We start from the raw sequence: 22,973 nt of genomic DNA, 5'->3' as shown, positions 1-22,973 counted from the left end.
GTGCCAAGGACCTCAGGTCCAGAGAAAGAAGATGCAATGTGCTCCTTCTCCCAGCCTTCCCATAAAGGTCCTCTAAACGATGATGGGAGAGCATCACGATGAGGCCAGGCTCCATCTCACCCACTCCAGCGCTCAGGAAGATCGGGTCATCCCTACCTGCTAGCCCCAGTCAGCCTTTGCCAGAGCTCCTAAATTAATCCAGGAAGGCTGGGCTTGTGTAGCTCCTCTGTAACAGCAGCCAGGTAATTTGCGCTTTCCATACCAATGCTTTTCTTCAGGCTGCTGGCAGGAGAGGCTTTTTGTGTCCCTGATTAGAATTATCAGGCAGGATGGCCCTTGACAGCACGCAGGGAAGAGCTGTGTTTATCCTCTATAATTGCTGCATGCTTCTCTGTCTCCTGCTGAAAGCATCATCTCATTTTGGGCTGAGTCTAGGAAACCACAGGGCTGAGCTAAGTTTTCTGTGCTTTAGAGTAGTCTGTGAACAGGAAGAAAATTTATTTCTGATGGCAGATTTGTCCTGCTGCCCTGGGGTGTTGGGGGCTGATGTGCCCTTTGGGGTCACTCTGAAGATGCTGCTGGCAAAGCAGACCCTGCATCACAGGGTAGCTAGCCTGGAGAAGGGTAAGGAGGGAGAGGGAACAGACATCAGGGATGCAGGGGTTGTGCTGTGGACTCAAATATGGTTTAGATGAAATCTGGTTTAGTCTATTTGCAAGAACATATTTCAGTCAGATACTGTACGGCTCTCCTGAAGGGGTGGGGTGCGTGTGATAATTCCCAGCCATCCATCACCTAGAGCTGATCAAAACTTTTTTAACTGTGAGAGCCTTTTAATAAAACCATCTGCACATCACAAAGTCACAAAGTCACAAAGTCTAACCTGCTTTAGCTCAGAACAAGCTGTCAGCACAGGTTGAACAGACTTCATCTGGGAAAGTGCTCCTGCAGCTCTCTGCCAGCTGCCGGAACAGCTGACCCAACCCAAAGCATCTTCTGGCTCTCAGAACTTCCAGCAAATGCAAACACCGGGTGCTCAGCTGCATTTCCTTTCCTGCTCCTCCGGCGGCCCAGAGGCGGGAGGAGGCCCAGAGGTCTCTCCGTGGCTGGCCAGAGCAGAGCAATGCTCTGCGTGTTGTCTCACCTCCTGCACATTGCAGCCAACTTGTGTCAGCTGCTAAACTCAGCCTAAAAGCTTGGGGTTTTTTAAACCCCTTCCTACAGAAAAGCATCCAGGCTGCAGTTTCTGCACCAAGAATTGCAGAATCCCCATCTCTCTGACAGCGTTTCTCAGTGGTGAACACCGGTGCTGTTAAAGGTAGTTCTTTGGGGGTTTTATTTTTTTGAATTAGAAGAGGTTGGTTCCAGCTTCCAGCCACTGCTGCCGCCACCCTTCCTGTGCTTCTTAAGTCCTTCACTACTGCGACACTGCCGTCGCGTCAGTCTCAGTCTTTGTGGTACGCTGTGCAGCCTGGGCTTCTCAGGTCTCCCATGGCAGCACAGCACTTCTAGGCTGGGGACAGGGTTTTCTGTGTCTCCCCTCTAGTCTCTTTAATCTTCTGGACCCCACAGGACCATTTGTCCTCTTCCCAGCCCCCCTGTATTGATCTGCTCTATCCTTATGGCCTCCTGGCTGTGGGCAGGGCGGGGAGAGCCCAGCTTCTCCCACCAAAGGGGGTCTGCTAGGGAGGGGCTGAAGGCAGACCTAGGAGATAAAGTGTTTTCAGATGTTCTCTCCGGGTGGCAGAAGATCCTGATGGGGACAGACGGGGTTTGGCTTTTCTTTCTAGGGAGAGCTCAGTTCCTGCCATTTTTGCGCAGAATGAGACGCCGAGTGAGGAACCAGCAATTTGTGGGCAGGGCGCTCGCCTGGGAACGCAGACCCGGCCCGAGTTCGTGTTCTGCCTCGTTTGGAGGAGGGGTATTATTTTGGGATGGATGATTTTCTGGGGATCTCCAAATGAAAGGGTGAGTTACATTACCCCTCAGAGGGAAAACAAGCGTTGAAAGCTTAAAGCCCTTTATGAAAGCATTCCTTGGTGTCTGGTGAGCACAGCAGCTGCTGAACTTTGCAGTGAGCCCAGATGCCTTCCCAAAGGACGTTCTCCCACACCGTGGTCCACGCTCTTCCATAAGGGATCTGCTGCCACGTGGAGACCCCCTGGGAGCTTGTGGGCTTCCTCTGCTATCCTAAAAACCATCCTCAAGGCCTAGGTGGTAGGTGGCCTGGCATCTGGGAATGGGCCAGCTCTGGCTTAGACACAGTCCCCGCTTCTCACCCGGAGCAGGGCTTCCTTCGGAAAAGCTGACGGCTGCTCAGTGCGGGTTAGATTAAAATAATCACAGGGATCCCTCCTGGCCATGGGCTTTTGCAGGCAACGTGACTAATCCCCCAAGGCACATGCCACCCATTCTTACCACAGGTGTGCCCTGCAGCCTGCCTGCCCACGCACAGCCCACGTGCCATCCTCAGACGTGCCAGCCCCCCTGTGCTGGAGCAAAGCCACCCACGGCTGAGCTGGGGCAGCCAGATCCTCTCCAGAGCTCTGGACCTGCAACGTAAGTGGAAGATCTTTGCTTGTACCTCCTAGATAGGAGCAGGCTGCTGCCAGCAGCACCTCTAACAGGATTTGGTGCTATGCTTCCGTGCTCTCTGCGAAGCACCAGCTTAATCCAGTTGTGCACTGGCAGAAATCAGTGCCTGAAAGGCAGGGTCACGCCACCTTCTTGGGAAGAAAAAATTAATCTCCGAGTCCATCATCCACAAAGGAAGGAAACTGAACAAGACTTGATTTGTCCCTTTAGTCCCTATGGGCATCCTGGGTGGCGGGAGATGCTGAGGGGAGATCACAAGCCCAAGGACAAGCTAAGTAGGTCTAGGTGCTTTGAACAAGCCCGACCCAGGGTCAGACCACTGTGGTCAGCAGTCGGGTTGAGATCTGGAAACACACAGAACTGCAGGTGGATTCCCAGGAAAAGCCAGCAAAACAGGCGACTTCAGGAAAGTGCCCTCTGCACCATCTTGAAGCCCTGGCGACTGAGAGAGCTTCTCAACCTACTCCTGCCATCCCCTGCTTTTTTTTTTTTTTTTTTTTTTCCCCAAGCTCAAGTGACTTGCCATGAGAGGACTTCTTTTCCATGCCTCCAAGCCACCATTTCCCTGCAAATGGACCCATCTAAGGATCGATTAACCACTTCTCCCCGCCACAGGCAGCAGCAAAAGGACACTCTTTCCATTACTAGATATATGCAAAGAAAAGCAACAACCTCAAATTTGGTGTATTTTTGTTGAGATAGATCTCAACAAAAGTATTTTCTCATGAAGTATCAGTTTTCATGAAAACTGTCAGACTCTAAAGTGATTCAACAGCAAATTCCTCTGCTCCGATCGTATTTCACTGGGGGTATTGGGTTTACCAGCCCAGATCACATAACCTGGCAGATGAAAACCGCCTAAATGTTGACTTTGCCATTATGGTTTCTCCCTCAGGAAAAATGCTTCCCCCTGTGAGATCAATTTTTCAGTCCCGTTCCAGAGGGGAGAAGCAAACATCAAAACACCAGCATTTCTCACAAGGCAGCTTTTTCCAATCAGTTCTAATAATGATCAGAAAAATCTTTAGTTAAAAAAAACCCAAAATACAAGCAAACATGAAGTGTGTATCCCCTCCCCCTTTATGTAAAAGGTTTTAACTTTTTTAGCCTCTCTCTCCACACAGAGCTCCAGTTCCTTTTTTTTTTTTTTTTTTTTTTTTTAAAAAAGCTGGTTGTCATTTCCTCTTCAAAATGCCGTTGCAACGGGGAACGGGTCCTTATAAAAATGCCATTTTCAGCTTCCCCTTGCTCAGGAGAGAGGTGCTGTCTCCCTGTAAAGTTCTTGGTCACCCTGCATGCCCAAAGACTGCAGCCCACCCGCCTCTTCGGAAACCAGCTGCCAACCTCCTTCCCCAGCCAGCAATGCCCCTTTGGTGGCACCCATCCTTCAGCTCCTGCACCAAGAGCTTCACAGGGGCTGCTGGAGGGCCAGGGATTGGCGGTGGGTGTAAGGGAGCTGGGACCAGGCAGAGCAACAGAGAGGGAGCAGGCAGGCACACGCAGCAGTTGGGTATGTCAGGGCAGCGGGGCCACCTACGACTGCTCCTGCAGGCTTTGGCACCGAGATCTGCAGGCTGAGCCTTTTGTGCCGGAGCTTGCAAAGCCCTGCTTGAGAGCTGGGGATAAATGCATCACCCAGGGCTGCTCTGCAGGCAGGTGGGGAATTCTGGACCCAACCGCTTGCATCAGCATCCCTGCAGGGATGCACTGCATTGCAATTCAGCCCAGCTGGGATGGGAGTGAGGGCTCAAAGAAGGGGCGTTAGAGCAGGGCAGGAGGTCTCCAGTAAGTTTGCCTTCCTTCTCCTCTTTATTTGAATCCCTATACTAAAGCACATTGCTCCCTGCCCATGTGCCAGAGCTGCCGTCCTGCTCAAGCAGCACCTCTGGGTGCACATAGCACAGAGCCAGCACTACTGCCTTTGCACCTCAGCACACGAAGACGAAGGCGAGTCGCTTTTGTTCCTTTATTACACATTGCCCAGGCATGGTAAAGCAGCAGCAGCCAGCCCCAGGCCCAAAAAGCAGGCCGTGGAGAGCTGTGATTGGAGAGACCTTCACAAGAGATTGCCAAAATGGCAACGATTTTCATGTTGGGCAAAGATTCCCTTTAATCTGTGAAGTCATGGCTGTGGCTGAGCCCGACTGCCGCTTGCCCGAGCATCCCCACCCCATCCCTCTGAAGCCCACATCGCTATTGTACTCTGAAGGAAAGATGAAGGTACTTTTTTCTGACAGACCAACTAGTCTGAGAGATGCATAAGCATTTTACACCCTACAGCGTGAAAAGCCTTCCCCACTCCCCCCCACCTCCCTCCACATATGCATGAACAGAGCATGTCTATCCACCCCCCCCCCAAAAAAAATAAACCACCCGCCAACCCCAAGGCATCCCAGAGCAGCAGCGATGCTTCAAATCAGAACTGCAAACACAGGGTGCATCTTTATCTAACCTTCCCAAGCACTGACAGTCTAAATGCTAAGCTGCTTACACGGGCTAATGGCAATATATCCGTGCTGCGAGGCTTCATCTTTCCACGCACACCCCCCCTCCCTCCACTTCCCACCTTTCTCCATGTCCTTAAACCAATGCTTTCTCACTCGAACCCCTTGGCAGATCAAATACAGTGTATGCAGCATGTTCCCAGGGAGCTGCATGGCGCAGAGGGCACGAGAGCGGAGTTCAGTGTCCAACACGGACAAGCTGCTCCAGCTGTAGGAATCCCAGCCCAGAGCAGAGTCCGGTGTGTGTGTCCCTCCCACCCAAAACACGTACATGACAATGTTCAAGTCCACACATCCAGGGAGGGTTGGGAGCTACAGGCGGCTACTGTAGAAGTCGGAGAGAGGGAAGAAGGTTGGTGGTCAGCAGCTGCTACAAGGAAATGCTGAACAGGTTCAACGTGGAAGAAGGAAAAAAATAAACCAGGAACAAACTCAAGAGGAGGCAAAAGGGGGGGTGCTTGGATCTGGGGGTCGGATGTCTACCTTTGAGGCAACAGCCAGCAGAGGAGAGGAAAGGGAGAGTTGGTGCTTGGTTTGTGGGTTTGGGGGTTTTTTTGGTGTCACTCACGATAGAAAACATATTCGGTGTAAGAGGTCCAGATCCTGTCATCTGTCTGGTCATGGGCGAAGGCACAGGTGCCTGTGGAGTTGCAAGCCACCATGTGGAAGCCAGCATCGGCCAGTTTGTCAAAGGCTTGCTCCAGGAAGGTGAATTTGAGGTAGTACCTGGAGGTGTACCTCTCCGGAGGCCTGTCCGGGTCCCTGCTCTCATTCAAGGTATCCCCAAAGACCTCCTTGGCCAGCGATGTCTTGCCACAGACCATGATCCGTGCCACCCTGCGGAACTTGGCATCCGTCTGGCTGTCCCTGCCTAGGGTGTAGGAGCCCCGGTAGCCGATGGTGATGAAACCTGCCCTGCGGACGTCGGTGCTGGCAGCACCTGTACTGGTGGTGACGGGAGCTCCAGGGCCACCAGACACGGTGCTGGGGAGCGTGGCACTGGCAGAGGTCAGGTTGCGGGTGGCATCCGCGTTGGGGGAGAGCTCCTCTGGGTCGCTTTGGCATGGGTCATCTCCCAGCGAGTTCTGCTTGCTGAGCTTGGGGGCCAGCATCTTCACCAGCTCTGGCAGCATGAAGTACTCAGCCTCTCGCTGCAGACGGCTCCTCTCTGGGAAGTGGTCGGGCAGCACCAGCTGCTGGTCCCTCATGTAATCCAAGATGTAGCGGAAGAGGAAGCCATCCCGATCCACAAAGAACCGTCCCTTGCTGTCGCGGGCCAGGGAGCGGACATTCTTCTGGGTGAACATCTCCCAGAGGAGCGAGCCAGGCACACTGACCAGGGTGGGGTGGCGGGTGATGTAGACTTGTCCACCCACGTTAAGTTCAATGATCTCAGGGAAGGGGAAATCCTCGCTGGGTTTGGCACAGCCCGCGTTGTCTGCCAGGGCCATAGTGAGCTACCGCTGCTTCCCACCTGCAACAAAAAGCAGCAATTGCCAACGTTAAGCCTGCCAGCAAACACAGCCCATTGTCCCACTGATCCCAAACCAGAGCTCGCTTGCTTTGGGTCAGCAAGCAGGCAGGATTGGGCCCCTGTCTCTGGGAGTCTGGAAGCCAGCTCTCTTCCCCAATTCCTGGCTCTTGGAATAAGTAGCATTATCTAATGCTGCCTTCCCTTCCATAGCCCGTGGTCTGAACATGCCGTCTCCACCCACAGCCCTCCTGACAGCCAGCTCCCGGGGCTGGGGCTCAGCCCCTCAGCCGAGGAAGGCACAGTGATGCCATACTGATGCTAACAACAGGAAAGGCAGGCCTGTCACACCCTGGGTCTGACCGGCGTCCCGCCTGGCCCAGCATCCTGCCAGGCAGGAGGAGGTGCTGAGCATGCCAAGGCAGGACTGCATTACGGCGCAGCATCTCCTGCCGAGCCGGTGTGCGGGCAGGGAGTTTATGGTCCCACACAAGGAGCACCCACCGCTCTGCCAGAAAAGCAATGCTAGATAACACTGTAAAGGACAGAGTGACGGTGCCTTTTGGCACTCCTGCTCCGTCCTTGCCCCTGGAATGTACTCGATGGAGGCTGAGGCCAAGCTGGGAGCAGGTGAGAGATCGCAGAGCCTCTCCAAGGCTCTGGGACCAGGACAAACACCAGGCTATTGGCACAGCCTCGGGCCACATGCCATGTATTTATACATTTCCCAGCGGCAAGCTGGTTCTTAGGCATCTCTTGACACTGCAAATCAGCGCTTACATAAACCTGGCTCAGCAGATGGACTCGGGATCCAGCCTGGCCAAGCCACGCTCCCCTGTGCAGGGATTCGGGACACCTCGGGGAGCCGGGGGTTCCCTGCGCAGCCCCTGACTGCCCGGCAGCCTTGGTCCCAGGCTCTGCCCGCGCCCTGCGGGATGGTAGTGCAGCTCTGGGACTGCTCTGAACTTGGCAGGAGCTGCCCGCACCACCCCCGCCCGGGATGGTCCCCGCACCCCCCCGGGGACGGGTCCCGCAGCCCCGCAGCAGCACCAGGGCTCGCCCCGTCCCTGCGCCCCACCGGGCGCCGCCGCCGGAGCGGCACGGGGGGAGCCCAGCGCAAACTAACGGGCGAAGAGCAAACTCTGCGGGCACCCCTGGGCGCCGGGGGGCGCCGAGCCTGCGTTCCGCACGCCCCCTCCCAGCTCGCAGGGATGGCTTTCGGGGTTTGACCAAGGAGGGACTTGGGCATGCCTCCGCCAAGGACCAGGCTGCAAGGATCGGGATGAGGATCAGCGCGGTCCACCTGGCTCCCAGCCCCCCCACCCCCCGCAGCGCCTCGCAGCCCCTTTCCCCGATGATGTGCCCACGCCGCTGTCCCCCCCGCCACAGAAGCCCAGGCAGCAGCCTGTGCCCAGCCGGCGGGACCCAGCCCCCTTTGTCACGGGCGGCGGGGGCTGAGGGCTGCGGCTGGGCTGCACACGGCGGGGCTCGGGGCTTCCAGCGCTGGGGGCACGGGGAAAGCCGACCCCCTGCCCGCCCGACGCAGGGAGCGCGGCTGCTGGCAGCTGCGACCCCCCGCCCCGCCCCAGGACCCGGCAAAACCCCAGGGGGACCCCGCCGGGGCCGCTCCGGCTGGGGCTGCGGGAGCCCGAGCCCCCCTCCCCGGCCAGGGGACCCCTGCCCCATCCCGGCGGGGCTGGGACCCCGCCGCTCCCGTTACCTCCGCAGGGCGGCCCGGCCGTGCCGTGCCGTGCCGTGCCGTGCCGTGCCGTGCCGTGCCGTGCCGTGCCGTGCCGCCGCTCCGCTCTGCCCGCTCGGCCCTGGCCCTGCAGTTTTATGGTCGGGAAGGCGGCGAGCGCCATCCCCCGCCGGCCCCGGGCCCGCCTCGCCCCCGCCCTCCCTCCCCGCCTCCCCCACCGCCCGCTCAGCCCCCCTCAATCCCTGCATCCCATCGGGAAGCTCCGTGCCGGGGCCAGGCGAGGCCAGGGTATTCCGGCGGGGCCCCTTTCCATGCCCGGCAAAGCAAGATTTGGATGCCATCCCTCACCCAGCCGGGCAAAAGCACTCCAGCATCCCGTGCCTCCACCGCGGCAGGTCCCGGGGGATACCCGGGGAGCTGCCTGCCCTGCACCCCCAGCCCCGGGCTGGCGATGAGAAGGGGACGGTAGCTCTTCAGATGCTGCACTGCTGTGCACGGGTGCTTTGCCCGCTTGTGGTGGGTGGTGGGACTGGGTGCTGGCCCCCAGTGCCACGGTGGCAGGCAGCAGGTGTCTGGCAGGGCGGTGTGGCCAGCCGGCAGCCCCCCCTGCAGCTGAGTGGCCGGCTGTGGGGCTATGGGGCTCAGCACGAACCACAGACACGATGGGCTCGGCATGTTTAGGGAACCACGGGCAGATGCAAGACCCTGGGTGCGAGGTGGAAGCGGTCCCCCAAACCAGCTGGTTGCCAGGGCATCCCTCACACCTCTAACCTGGCCTGGCCGGAGCCATCCTCCCACTGTCCCAGCTCGTGCCCAAATCCCACATCTCCATTGCCACGGGGAGGTGCATTGCCACAGCGCTCGGAGGGGAGAGTGCAGCTCCAACAAGCACATATCCCCTTCTCATTTGGCTGGTGCAGCTCCCTAGGGTGGTAACGACACAGAGCAGGATGCTCAAGGACTGCACACCCTTGTCCAAAGGACCACTGCTTGTTGGAGTCCTTTCTGTTCTGTCTTTACTGAGATTAGCACCTACGCCAGGGTCAGCTTGGGGACACCTTGAGGTCCACATGGCAATGTGTCCCCCAGAGCCCCACAGCTGGCCGGGGCTGTGCAGAGATGGGGAATTAGGGATGGAAAGAAGGATACTTTTCTGTCCCAGACAATTTGCTCAGGGTCTGTTGAAAACATCCACTTGTTTGGTCCATACTGCTGTTCCTGGGATAATTTTATATTCTTGAGCTGTAGGGACTGAAGTCCCCTTTCCGGAGGTATGAATAACACCCGTGGGATCATACAGAGCTTAGCCTGTTGTGTTTGTTAGTGCTAGTAAAGTGAGGCATGAGAAGAGAGAAAACATCTCTTTTTTGTTTGTTAAAAAGGCAGGTTTTCTATAAAGACAGGAAAATACGACTCCAAACAACATCTCAGTATTTGCCCATTTCCTAAAAGTCAGATTAAGGCAGCCCAAACCCCAGCCTTCTGTGATGGCGCCGCTGACCTGAGATTGTCGACGAGTTTATTTATGTGTACCTGTCAGATTTTGTAAGGGCAGAAGATATAATTTCTACCCCACCTAAACATCAGATCCCACACTGAATCTGGGAACTTGGGTTCAAGGAACTTTTCTCATTGGATTTCTCACTGCTTTTTTCTTGTACCCCAGAAGTATCACACACAGACATGTGATCCCATCACCAAAAGTACAGTTAGAGATGGGATGTCTCCCAGAATCAACAAGCTGGGATGCTGTTCCCTGGGTCTATCAGTGTTTTGAAAAAATAAATCCGTAGGTACCAGCCTTGCTATAGCGAGCCAAAGGCTACCTGAAGAATGCCCTGACATGGAGAAGCCATCGCAGCATGGCTATGCAAAGAGCAGCCAGCGGAGAGGACAAACTCTGCATGAAAATGAGCTTGTGGATTGGCTTTTGCATATGTCCCGTCAGGGCTGTTTGCCGTTTTTTCTGTAAATTGCAGGGCTGTCTGCCAGCAGCTCTGTTTGCAGGTTAGCAGGTGAGAGCAGTCCCTAAAAAATCCCACATCAGGGGAGGTGTCTTGAATTCAGCAGCATCCTGTGAATTCAGAATTTGTCATTACTAGTGGTGTGGATCAGGGCTGCAAAGGCAAACGTTTCACACATTGAAACCAGAACTTTCCCATGTGCATGTTTTGTGGAATACATTTATAGATGGGGAAAATCAGAAATGGGATAAACTCTTTTGAGATTGTAGAAATGAACAACTAAAAATGTTCCAAACTGAAAAATTTTTTTAAAAAAAAAAAAAGTAAGATGAAATAGGGAACATTTTTAGCATCATAACTTTTTTACCTCTAAATTTTGTTTCACCTGCAAATGCTATAACTTAAGAGAAAAAGACTTGAATTTCCAAATTCCTCCTCACCAGACTGTAAAGTGATTACAGGCTGGGTACTGGACCTAACCAAAATTCTGGTTGGGATGGATGGATGGATGGATGGATGGATGGATGGATGGATGGATGATGGAGATTGCTTTGCTCAACAGGTAGTTGAAGCATCTTCTTTGAAAACGGCCTATGGGCAGATGGAGTCACCATGAGCCTGTCTGATTGTTTGGGTTGGGTCAGGACACAATCCAGTGTATTTCTGTCTTACTTCTGGAGGCCTGATCTAACGTGACTGCAAGTTCACTGCAAAATTCCCATTGAATTTTCAGCTCTGTTGGGCCATGTGACCCCAACCATAATCAAAGTGAATGGCTCAGCACTTCAGACCATCCTTCCTTTCACCCATCCTGGCCCACAAGGGACTTGCAGAGAAGCAAAGGACACAGAAAAAAAGACTCTGTACCAATTTCTGTGCTTCTCCTCAGCCAAAATCCCGGTGGCAGTCTTACAAAACCTTATCAGATGCCAGCACGGACAGATGTGGGATAACAAGCCCTGTTAAAAAGGCTTTTGGACATGAGCAGATGTGAGCAGCCAGCTGAAAAAAGCAGGCTGGCTGTGTGCAGGCAGTTGTGCTTTCCATTAAAACTTCCACTCTGGGCTGTAACTCCATAAAACACCCTGGTGTGCCCAGTGGGAAGGGCTGCCCACTCAACAACCCCCAAGCTTCAAGGACTGGGGGCTGGGGGCTTTGGTTGAAGGATCCCCCGTGGCTTGTGTTTTCCTCCCAGCACCGGTGCAACAAGGACAAAGGCTCTGAATGCGCAGGAAGGAAAAGCTGGAGGGGGTTGGTCTGGTGCTTATATTAGACTTTATTTGCTGGATGTTATTACATTAAGTTTCTCTCTTCAGTCCACTGTTTTCTCTGAACCCTGTTGGAAAGCAATCTCTTCGAGTCCTTACAGTGCTCCATCAAACTCAGTTGAAATTGCCCAAAGAATTCAAAATATATGGGGGAGGGCAGATGCAGAGGCACACTGTCTCACACTCAGCATGCACACATGTGTGCCTGCGCTGCAATCGTATTAATCTTGTTTCCTTAGGAAATGAACCTAAAAATAACCTGAATTTGATAATGCATTTGGAAGGCTGCAAAAGCAAGGCTGCCCCAGGGGAGTTGGTTGGAGGTTCCCCACAGAAAATGTTCTGCTCAGTGCCGTTGGCAAGGTGGCATCCCTGCCTGGAACGAGAGCTGCGAGGCTGGAGGGATGGGGACCTCATCTGGGGTCAGCAGAGTTATCCTGGAGGCTGTGCACCATCGGGGGCAGGGCGTCAGAGTCAAATTCAGTCGCTCTCCTCTGGCATCCCTTTGGACCGTAGTGATGAACATCAGACAGCACTTTCCTCTCCTGTTGGCCTTCAAATGGATCAGACCCGTTCTGCCTGCAAATTCCTGTTCACCACCACCAGAACAACAGGTCAGCCCTCTGCAATTCTCATGCCAATGCCTGTGCTTGTCTTGCCTGAAGTAATTCTGCTGCTTTCCACAGCCCTTCCTGTCTAAGTGAAAATGCACTGAGCTGCTTTGGTGCTTTGTCCTCCACATTACCCAGGCTCAAACTGGGGCAATTACATGAGCTGAGATGGCAAGCATCCAGGCCACTGCTGACATGTCTTGAGGCAACTTGAAGCACGATCTCCAGAGAAGGGGAAGATGTTTGGCACCATGGAAGTGATGAGGGGGTCTGGAAACTCAGAAGAAGATGCCAAGAGGTTTTATAAATGAAACTAGCCTTTCCAACTTCTTCCAAAAAAGAACGAAATAAGAAGTTGGGTCTCACTCTGACTTCTGAAGACTTTTATCAACCGCAACAGTGGAATATGATTCATCCATGTCCCAAGAGAAGGAAGGAATGGGCTTAATGTGCGTATGTTTGTGTCCACTCTGTTATTACACAGAATGTGGTCTGGTGATTGCAAGGAAGGCGCTGGCATAGCTTCCTGGCTGCTATTTCCAGCTTTTTATGTTTTCTGAGCTTGGACACAATTCATTTCACCTCGCGGTGCCTCGACCTCCTCATCCACAGACTGGGGGGTCCTGTCTGCTCTCCAGTCACCATAAGCAATGCTAAAAACCTCTTCATGATGCTCCAAAACTCTTTGAGAGGTCTTTAAATAGGTAGTTTTAAGGGCTGAAAGGACTATAAACTGAAAATAAGACAAATTTTTCCATTGCCTCATTTTTTTCTCAGCTAAAAAAGAAAAAAAAAATCAGTTATGTGCCCTGCTCTGATGATGATCTTGTGATACATCACTTTGTAAGGATGTTGTCACAGAGAACTGATGCTGCTACATCTGCCTGATCAGTTTCTTATCTAGAGATAACAAGGAGAAATGCGTGTTGAGGGAGGAATATTTATTAGAGGAAAAAATCTTGTATTTTATGTACATCAGAATGGTACAGCACACAGAAGTTCACATTCCACTCTTCCACAGTTATGATTCACAAATGAGGGCTAAATGCAAGAATCTTCCATCCTTAAACAAAGTGCAGCTAGTCCTAAAAAAGCAGCAGAAGCCCTGAGTGCAAGATGTTACGGGGCACTGCATTATTTTTAATACGTTCAGGGTCTTACAGCTCTATGGCCGCCAGTCAGCGGGAAAATTACCCTTTACAGCATCTCTGTTCCTCCCCCGTACTTCCAGCTCTGCCTGCCTCTTCCCCATCTGCATTTCCTTTTCTTCCTCTGTGCAGTGTTTCTTTCAGCCTTCCTCTTGCCTTTCCCTCTCAATGAGCTAATTAAAAACCCACCCTGGGGTTTTTGAGTGTCTTGAGAAAGGCGAAAAGAGAAAGGGTCAAAGGGGCTCTCCCCCCTGCATCACTGATCCCGCACAGGCCCCGAGGTGCCCATAAATCAGCAGCAAACCCCCACTGGCATCACTGAGACATCTCTTTGGCTCTCTTCCTTCACCTCCCTGCTCCAGGAGCTGTACAGGTCCGCCGGTAGGCACAGAGCACATGCACACGTGAAGTTAAATAGAAGTGACGATGCTTTCGTGGCTCTGCCTGCAACACCCCTCTGCTCTGCCTGCTAAGGACTTGCTGTGTCTGAGTGAGTAGCCTGGAAACTTCAGCCATCACCAGCTTCTATAAAAAGTGGTTAATCTACTTCTGCTGGGTGAGGAGCTCAGGTGGCTTTGCAGCTCTAGGAGCGGGGCGGGTGGGCGGCCACATACATCTGATCCCAGCTGTCGTGGTCCTGTTTGAGACTTCAGGCTGGTATGTCAGTAATTTACTTATGCATCTTATCTTTCCCATTTTTAGCAGCATCTGCCAACTTGCGCTACAGTCGTCGTGTCCTTTCTGTGACAGATAGGTTTGGACAAGGAAAGAAAAAGCTGTGCTTAATGGTGCGCTTTAATTGGCTTTTCGTTCGGAAAGCTTAGATGTCTCTGAAGCGAAGTGCAGTTAGAAATCAGGAGCAGGATGAGGACTGGGCTGCATACTCCTCCCAAAACATGGCTGTTGCTGAGGATCAAGTTTTTGGTTCAGTGTCATCACTACAGGAGGATCCTCTCGGGCAGTGATGAAAAAGGCATCATCCCCACTGACTTCAGGGATGATGGAAATACTGTATCAGAGATCCATCTCCATCCTGTGCAGTATTTGCTAACAGCAACAAGAACACACGTATCCACTGATCTCATTTCACCATCTGGAGTCAGGAACTGGATGGCCACTTTGAAACTACTCATCCCTAAAGCGGATATGTCTCGCGCAGCCTTGCCTTAATAACTTCTTTCAAGCTGATAAATTAAAATCATGACAAAGAACCGCAAAGGCCACTGCATTTCAGGCAAAGCTCAGCAGGGAAGGGTGCTGGAGCAGGTCTGGGAGTCTTTCACCATGTCTTTAGTCCTCAGAGGGTAGGGGGGTTAGGAATGGCCTTAAAAGAAGCATCTTCTGAAAAGCAGCAGAGCACCTCTGAGCAAGTGGGACGTGGGGACCCTAAGCATTCCCAGTGCTTCTCTGTCTTCCATTTGCTGCGGTCGCCCTTCGGGACTTTTTCCTCCCGAGTGAATTCCCCAGACTGAATTCTGCCCTCAGTACAAGCTGGTAACCCAGCCAGTTTGACCTTTTGCTGAAGCAACTACCATGGCCTTTGCCTCCTCACTGTGTCACTCTCCTGTAGGTACTTGGGTACTCGCTGCAAAAGCAAACATCCTGCCCGCTGTGTTTCTAGGATGTGGGTAATACAGCCAGTGAACTGGAAACAAACTGGGCTGTAAAACTTTCCACGTGCGCTTAGATTTTCATTCACAGAGGATACGATTAGGTGCTATCCAGTAAGACCCAGGCCTGCATCATACAATAGAGAGATATGATAAGAAGGAGAAGACCTGAAGTCTAAAACCTAGGTGGAAGGCAGGCAGGTTGCAGGAGAAACCTATGTCAGCCTGGTTGCAGACAGCCTGTTCCTTGGGCTCTGCCAACGCGGTGCCCCAGGGTGAAGATGCCATCTGGCTCGGCAGAGCAGCCAGCCTGAGGATGGTGCTGGTGCAAGCAGAGGGGAATAGGAGGATCTGCTTCAGCACATGCCTGTTTTAAAGCCAGCATTTCTGCACACCCGACTGGCAGACCGCTCATTGCATCCCAGCTGGGGGTTGGGGCTGAATCAGGGTGGGGGAACACGGGGTAGAACAGAAATGCCAGCCCATTTGCTCTCTGAAACCTTGGATCTGCAAACACCACAGCGTTGCCCTTGAAGGGAGTGAGCTGTTGTAAATCTCTCTGGACCATCGAAGAAGCCTGCTGGCCCTCTGCGCTGAGCAGCAAGTCACAGCAGTAAATCCAGGTACCCCAAAGCAAGCTCTTGTGTCTGCCCTCCCCACACTCTCCTGCAAATAGGAAGGCTTTTGACCTCAGAGATTTGCACATTTCCCAGTTCAGACAAGTTTCTACTACTGTATTAATGCTGCAGATGAGAAAAAAACCACCTATACACTCAACTTGATATGAGGACACCCTGCAAATCACAAAAGGATGAAATGAGCATTTTCAGAAGACCAGAAAGCTTGCTTTCAACCTGAAGTACAAGGGAAATGGCTCAAACGCTCCTGACTCAGGAGAAGGGAGGATCAAGCTGTTTCTGAGGTATGCATGGGAGTGCCTGAAGAACTCTTCATCTATGTGCTACAGCCCCTTGCAAACGGGGCTGTAGCATCAGACTCCATAGCTCTGGTTTGTCTCTGCTAGAAACACCACCTCTCGCATGCTAACAGCAATGTAGTGTTGTAGATCTGCCAGGACTCTAGAGGAGTCCTCCAAGGTCACCTAGTCCCAACTTGTGCTATCACACCAGCCTCATCCCACAAACAAGCTCTGAATGTATCAAATTCCACTTAGAAAGCAGCCAGGATTTTTACCACCACAACTCTTACTAGAAGAGATCATGCTGAGAGCCTTTTCATCTCCAGCCTAAATGGGCCCATGGCTTGTTTCCACTTCTCATGCCACCATCATCCTCTGGCTTAGACAAGTCTTGTCCCTTCTGCCCCTTCTGCCCCTTCACAAGCAGCCCAAAACCCATGTGCCTGATTCACCACTGCCACAGCAGGTCACAGACAAACCTGAGAGCCCACAGCAACCTACCAGCCATGGGCTAGCACAAACAAGAGCTCAAGGTGTGTTAGAAACATCAGAGGGCTGGATTCCAGCCTCCTCGGCAATGCAGAGGGGATTTAAAGCCCCTTTGTTGCAGATGGAGAGACTGAGGCACAACAGCACCAATGTGACTCTGCCAGCCGTGGGAGCCAAGGATCAGTTTTGGAAAGCACGGTCTTATTCAAGCACTAGGCTGAGGAAACTTGTTGGCCTATTTTTCTGGCGATGTGCCCGTGTGCCTCATGGCTCTGACTGCACCGGTACTCCAGCGCTCGGCAGAGACAGACAGACTCAGAAAAGAGATTTCCTTGTATTCAAAAGGGTGTTTGCAGCAGCACTGGCTACTGCAGCTCAGCTGCTCAGATCTGACTCCAGTTCGGGAAAGCTCTTCACAGGGGCTGGCTTTGAAGATCAGAGCCTTGCTGAGGACTTGGAGGCTGCCATGCAGGACTCCCAAGCACTCTTCAAGGGGCTGCAGCATGGCATCATCATCTGGAAACCATCAGGAGAAGCAGGGGAGCTTCTGAATAGACAATTTATCTTTTAAAAGTTGCCAGGACAGAGGAAAGATACATAGGTGACAGTGAACAACGTGCGGGGCTGTGCTCAGGTAGCTCAAAGTGCCAGGAGAAGCCCGTGCATTCAGACCCTGCCCTGAGTGACAAAGAGGCATTTTACATGTGCTCGACATTTCCAAGCATGTTTATCTACTGCCAATCGATTGTGAGGGGCAGGAACTGATTAGTCTCTCAAGGAATTGCTTTTACACAGAAAATCTGTCTCTGGCTGATTCCCCTCCAGCTTCTTTCAGGTTCAGCCTGCCCTTCAGCTGTCTGACCCAGACCTGCCCGGCTCCCCCAGCTCCTGTCAGGAGACTTTCAGAGTGCGGAAAGGAATCGTTTTCTCGCGGGGATGCCTTGCAACATCACTCCCTCCTCTTTTCTCCTGTCCCAGGAGGAATCTTGGACAACTGCAGCACAGGGAGCATGGATGTGGGCAGTTGTCTTGGCCGTGTGGACATGAAGACCTGTGGCTTTCATTCTCTGACAGACATGGGCTTGGGCTTGTCTCTGGATGAGCCTTGTCTGGGGGATCTGCAGCATCTCCCCCAGGCAGACTGTGCTCGCTTCATGCCCCAAGTGATACCTGCCTCTGCTGTTTGCTCTGGTCTCAGCACAGGGGCTTGTCCCACAGCCCACGGGGTGATGGGCAACAGGCAGGAGGAATTCCCGGGAGGGACTGGGGTCCCCACAGCTGGGATCAGGCACCAGCAATGGCCGTGGGCACAGGTAACCAAAGGCACTTGGCTATGGACAACAGCAGCAGCCACAGAGGAGAGTTGGTAAATGGATTCACGTGAATGGAGATGAAACCACTGCGTCCCCAAAGCAGGAGCAAAGCAGATGCTGCCATAATCACTTTTTGCCAGAGTAATTTCTCTTTTCTTCCCTGTTGCAGTAAACTTGTGAAAGGCACCTACTTCCCAAGCAGCCAAAGAGCCACTGCATTCACTGGGGCCGTATTTCCCATTGCTCAGCAACATCAAATGGAGTCAAATTTTCAGCCTGGCTTTTACTTGGGTCCCAGAATAGGAACCTCATTCCCCAAAGTTTCCACAGATCAACATTTCCTTTGATGGCCCAGGTGGCCAGATGGAGATCACCATGCTTGGTGAGAACCCAGATCTCTCTATCATGGGCATTTTAGACTCTGGTTTTTTTGTTGGTTTGTTTTTTTGTGGGAGTTAATGCTAGTCCCCTCTAATTTAAAAATCTGCTTATCTCAGTCTCTGAACACCGCGGGTGTGCATGAACAAGTGTGGAGGTAGCTGTAGTTGGGTGCCGGTGTGTTTACATGAGTATGGTGAGCCTCAGCTCTTTGTGGTGGTAGTCTCACAGTGTTTTATCAGGGAGATTAGATGAATAACCCCCATTTTATACAGTGGGAAACTGAGGCATGCAACAGAGACATGACTTGCAACGGGAGCAGATCACACAACAGAACAGGCTGCTGGTAGTGTTTGTGACCCATTAGACCACACAATTTTAAATATGAAAGTCTATAATAAGGCACCTTTTCACCAGTATAATTACAGCAGGGTGTATCTTGTATTCACAGAAGTAGTTTGATTTTTAAGGTAGTCAGAGTGGCACAAAAAATGGATACGCTGCTCTTTTCCCAGAAGTTTTTACTGGATGTGATGCTGGGTTTGCTGCAGGAGGCTCTCTTGACCATGCAGTACAGCTTACTGACCTTCCACTTCTGATCCGACTATTTCTGGATGTACACATCCAAGTGGCAGCTGAGATTTTGGTGTTATTTGCAGCAGATGAAGGCTTTGAAAAATCCTAGCCCTGAGTTTCCCATGGTGGTTTGTTTTAAGCAAGGTTTAGGTGAGGTGTGCATTTCAGGAACACATGCACAAGCTTTTCTTAAGCTGGTCCAAGATCTGCTTAGCACTGCTTCAGTTACTGCGGGGTTTCCAGGAGGATGCAGAGGAAGAGGATAACAGAGGGTTGGTCCCAGCTCCAGCAGGCTGAGGCTGATGGAGCAGTCATACCAGTCTATCTATACACAGTGGCAGGGAGCAAAACCAGCTGAATTAAAGTGGGCCAGTTCCTGTGTGGTTCCTAGCTGACAGAAAAACTCAAATTTGTATATTCTCAGTTCAGCCTATGTTGAAAATCTATCCCTCTCTCTCCACCCTCCTAGATATCATTTCATCTGATTATCTGTACAATCTATCAGAAAATGAAATCTTAATAGCTAGTTCAATGTGCTGAATTACTAGATATTTATTAGTATACATATTATTTATCACCATCTCACTGCGCTGGAACTATGAAAGCACATAGGGGAAAAGAGTGAAACCCCTCTTCCCAGTTTATAACTCATGTTGGATCAAACCTTTATCACATCTCTGCATCTATCATACAAAGTTCCAACTGTTGTGAAATCCAGGTTGGGATGCACACACACACAAAGACCATCAACGGCTGGAGAGAGGCTTTCAGACTGGTGCTGTGTGAGCACCGGAGCCAGGGGGACCACGAGCACCCAGCCTGTTTGCACGGCGCTGGCTCTTTGGCAGAAGCATTAAAAGGAAGAGCTTTTACAAACGTGTTTTGTTGTTGGGTTTGATTTTGACTTTGAATCAGAAAAGAGGGTCGATTTAGATTAGATATTGGGCAGAAATTCTTCACTGTGAGGGTGGTTAGACAACTGGCCCAGGCTGCCCAGAGCAGCTGTGGGTGCCCCATCCCTGGCAGTGTCCAAGGCCAGGCTGGACGGGGCTGGGAGCAGCCTGGGCTGGGGGGAGGTGTCCCTGGCCACGGCAGGGGGCTGGAACTAGATGGGCTTTCAGTCCCTCCCAACCCAAACCATTCTGTGATTCTCTGATAACTGAGATCACTTGTTATGCATTAAACACCGAACTGCAGGTCAAAAACCCAAACCCCTGCAATACATTAGGTGAGCATCTTGTTGGGTCTTTTTCTCTGTTTTCTTCTTTAACACCCTTTTAAAATTATTCTCCCAGTACCATACAGCCAAAGACAGAAGAAAACCCCAAATGTCCCAGCCAATCCAGTCCTGTGCTTCAACCCCTGGACAATGCTTCCTCCTATAGGCTGTTGTGTTAATTTTCAGCATTAAAGATAACGGTGCTGCTTGCAGCATGGCACAGCACAGGCTACTGCAGTTGCAGCCTATTTATATAATGCCCTAAAGGTCAAGGAAAAGGATAAACTTAATGCAATTTTAACAACACAGTCCATCACGGCACAGTTGTACGAGTGCTGTGGTTATGAGGAAATAAATAATGATGGACAGAGCTTGGCTAAATACTCCCTGAGGTGGCCTCAGAAGAGGTTGAGCCCTGCCCTGCGCTCTCCAGGCTTCAGAACCAGGCTAGAGGGTAACTGTGTCACCTGGGACCAGCTGCTCATTTTGCAGCATTTTGCCTTTAGACAGCTCCTGGTTTTGGCAGCTGGGGGCGAGCAGGGAACAGGGTCTGGGTGTGATGGGGACATTTCATTCACCGTCTTCTTTGGGAGTGTTCATTATCTCTGTACTGACTATCTACTGAAACAACCCAAGGAGTGAGGTGGGGTTTATTGCCTTTTTTCATCTAGTGGCAGCTCTTTCTCATTGATACGGGTGTCCAAGACAGCAGGGCTCACCTGCAGGACACCCCTCTGTCCCCACTGATGGCAGATGTTTCAGCCACCAGCCCATGCCCACAGGCTCTGCCGTCCAAGCAAGACGTGTTGTCCCCTATGAATCCTCCAGATGTGCAGTTCTCCACCAACAAAGCTCTGAATTGAACCAGGATGGGGCCAAAACATCAGCTTCCCTCCCCTGAGGGACCACGGAGGAACTGTGGTTGCTCTTCTGCCCTCCCACCCCGAGCACAAGCAGAGAGCAAAGGGGGATGCGAGGGTCACAGCTCTGTCCCAGGTGTGGTTTCCACCTGGAAACCTCACAGCATGCTTCAATGGATGAATCCAAGCGCCTTGTTTTCCACAGAGCAGGTCCTCTCTGCAAGTCTGGGTACAGGAAATGGTAAAGAACATAGAGCCTCACCCACCCAAGCCTGACCTCTGTTTTAATTCACCCTTTTCCCATCCAAACATTAGCTTACCCCTCTTAGTAAAATGCCACTTAAGAGCTGTTTAACAAGTGGATTTAACTATAACTGGGAAAAAGCCAAAGTGATCCACTGGAAGCGTGACAGCATGTGTTCCCTGGCACCTTCTGGCTGCTTGCCGTTGTGTTTCCATAGAGAGCACAGTGACAGCAGCGGTCATGCTACTGCTCCAATAGGTGACTCAGGCTTTGCCCTCACATTACCTGCTTGAAATGCTCACCTGTCATCCCTGCCACGTGTTGAGCTGGTGTTATCGCCAGGAATGATGCCATGGCAGTGCTAGGCAACCTGCACACTAACAATGCTGGAAAAATCCACTGCAAATAATGACAATATTTAACATCTTCCATCCAAAAAAAAATCCAAAGAGTTTTCCAAGCACAGGTCAGTGATCTCTTTTTCCCTTGCAAACAAGAAAGTGTGGTCACTGTTTACAGACCAAGCAACTCCTCAAAGCCCCCAGAGGCAATCTGCCGGACAGGTGAGAGAGGTCTCAGGAGATGGACACCAAAGCTACCGGCATCTCTCCTGCATCTGCAATGTCCCTGCTCCACGGCTCTGGCCAGAAATAGTATTTTGTCTTTTTCTTTTTACTTCCTTCCTTCTGAGCATCAGAAGTGTCATTCAGGCAGAAGCAAGTTGACACTGGCAATATTTAAGGGAGTTTGAGGAGAAACACACTCGATCTCATCCTCCTCCAGAGGAATGCGTCAGGCGCCAGGCCAAAAGCACAACAGCTGTTAAGGCCACAAAACTGAGGAAGCATGAAAAAGTGCTGAATGGACATAAAATCGGAGGCAGGAATGTAGAGAAGCTCACTGTAATTACCCTGCGACACATCTGGCTGTAACATATGGCTTTCCCCTGCATCGTCATTTTGCTAGTGGTCTAACTCCTGACATACCTTCTCTCTGTCCCCGTTCTGTGAACTTTTGTCTGCTCACACCCATCTCAAAGGGGTCTCACCTCCCTCACAAACGCTCATCTCCACTATGGAGTGACTACAGCCCGACTGGACAATCAGGGTCACTGTCTTCATGCTACAAATGGGGACCCAGGTGACGGAGAGATGAGCGCTTTCCCCATGGTCACGCAAGCAGTGGCAATGACAGGAAGGAAATGTCTTGCAAAAGACATAATTCAGGATTCAGAAATATTGCAGTTTGGCACTGAGCAGAAGCCAAGATGTTTTGGAGTTTTTCCACGCACAAAACATAAGACCTTCCCAGCCTGCGTGTTTCAGTCTTTGATGTGAACCAGGCTTGGTGAGGACGTGGACCTGGCTCTTCTACAGGTACGTGAGTCTTTGTCACGTCCAGACTGCTGAGGGACCAGCTGCATACGGGTGGCAGCTGCTGCTCTTGAGCAGTTCTTCCACTCCGAGCCTAAGGCAGCTTCACTGAGGAGATGTCTCTCAAAACTGCTGCTCTAGCAAAAAAGTTTTGGTGTCCATGACTCAGTATTTCCACTTCCTTGTAAAACTCCCCACCACCTCAGAAAATGGACTGGGGCCACCACCTGTACCGCAGGACTGTCCTCCCCCCCTCACCCTTTACCCTTCATTACCTCTCCTCTCACAAAGCTCATCCCTTGCTGCCAATAAAGCCTTGGCATCACATCTGACCCACAGCAATGCCGGTGGCAGCAACTGGATTTGGAAAGCAAGGACAGAGGGGCCATCCCGCTGCAGTGACACAGTTTATTGCCCTCTGGCATCACACAGACCTACTGTCAGCAACTGGCAAGCCAGCTTCTGTCAAAGCTTAATGCTGGCTTAGTGAGCAGAAGAAAAACTCTTTGGATGAAATGCTGAATATTTCTTGTAAATGTTAAGCAATGAAACTCATTTTCCCATTAAGTAGTTTTAAGTTAGATGTTAACTTTTAGTGCAACTGCTGTGGAAAACGAGCGATTGCTTAGCTGGGAAGCACCTTGGGTCGTGGCTGGGGTACTTGAACCAGCCCCTGCATATCCAGGCTCTCATCTCGCCCTGTGAAGAAGGGAAGCAGCCATCCATCAAATG

At 51.8% G+C, this 22,973-nt stretch overlaps 1 protein-coding gene across 1 annotated transcript; it reads right to left on the bottom strand.

Annotated features, from left to right (window-relative positions):
* Positions 1-4,547: 4,547 nt before the first annotated feature.
* LOC129737419 (BTB/POZ domain-containing protein KCTD12-like) lies at positions 4,548-8,443 on the bottom strand. Its single transcript, XM_055727565.1, has 2 exons — positions 8,291-8,443; positions 4,548-6,573 (listed from the first exon to the last, which is right to left on the bottom strand). Exon 2 carries the CDS (start codon positions 6,548-6,550, stop codon positions 5,660-5,662), a length of 891 nt encoding a protein of 296 aa, XP_055583540.1. The 5' UTR covers positions 6,551-6,573; positions 8,291-8,443; the 3' UTR covers positions 4,548-5,659.
* Positions 8,444-22,973: the final 14,530 nt, after the last annotated feature.

The sequence above is a fragment of the Falco cherrug genome, chromosome 15 (genome assembly GCF_023634085.1).
Source record: "Falco cherrug isolate bFalChe1 chromosome 15, bFalChe1.pri, whole genome shotgun sequence".
Classification (NCBI taxonomy): domain Eukaryota; kingdom Metazoa; phylum Chordata; class Aves; order Falconiformes; family Falconidae; genus Falco; species Falco cherrug.
This window is presented reverse-complemented; position numbering and strand designations above follow the sequence as displayed.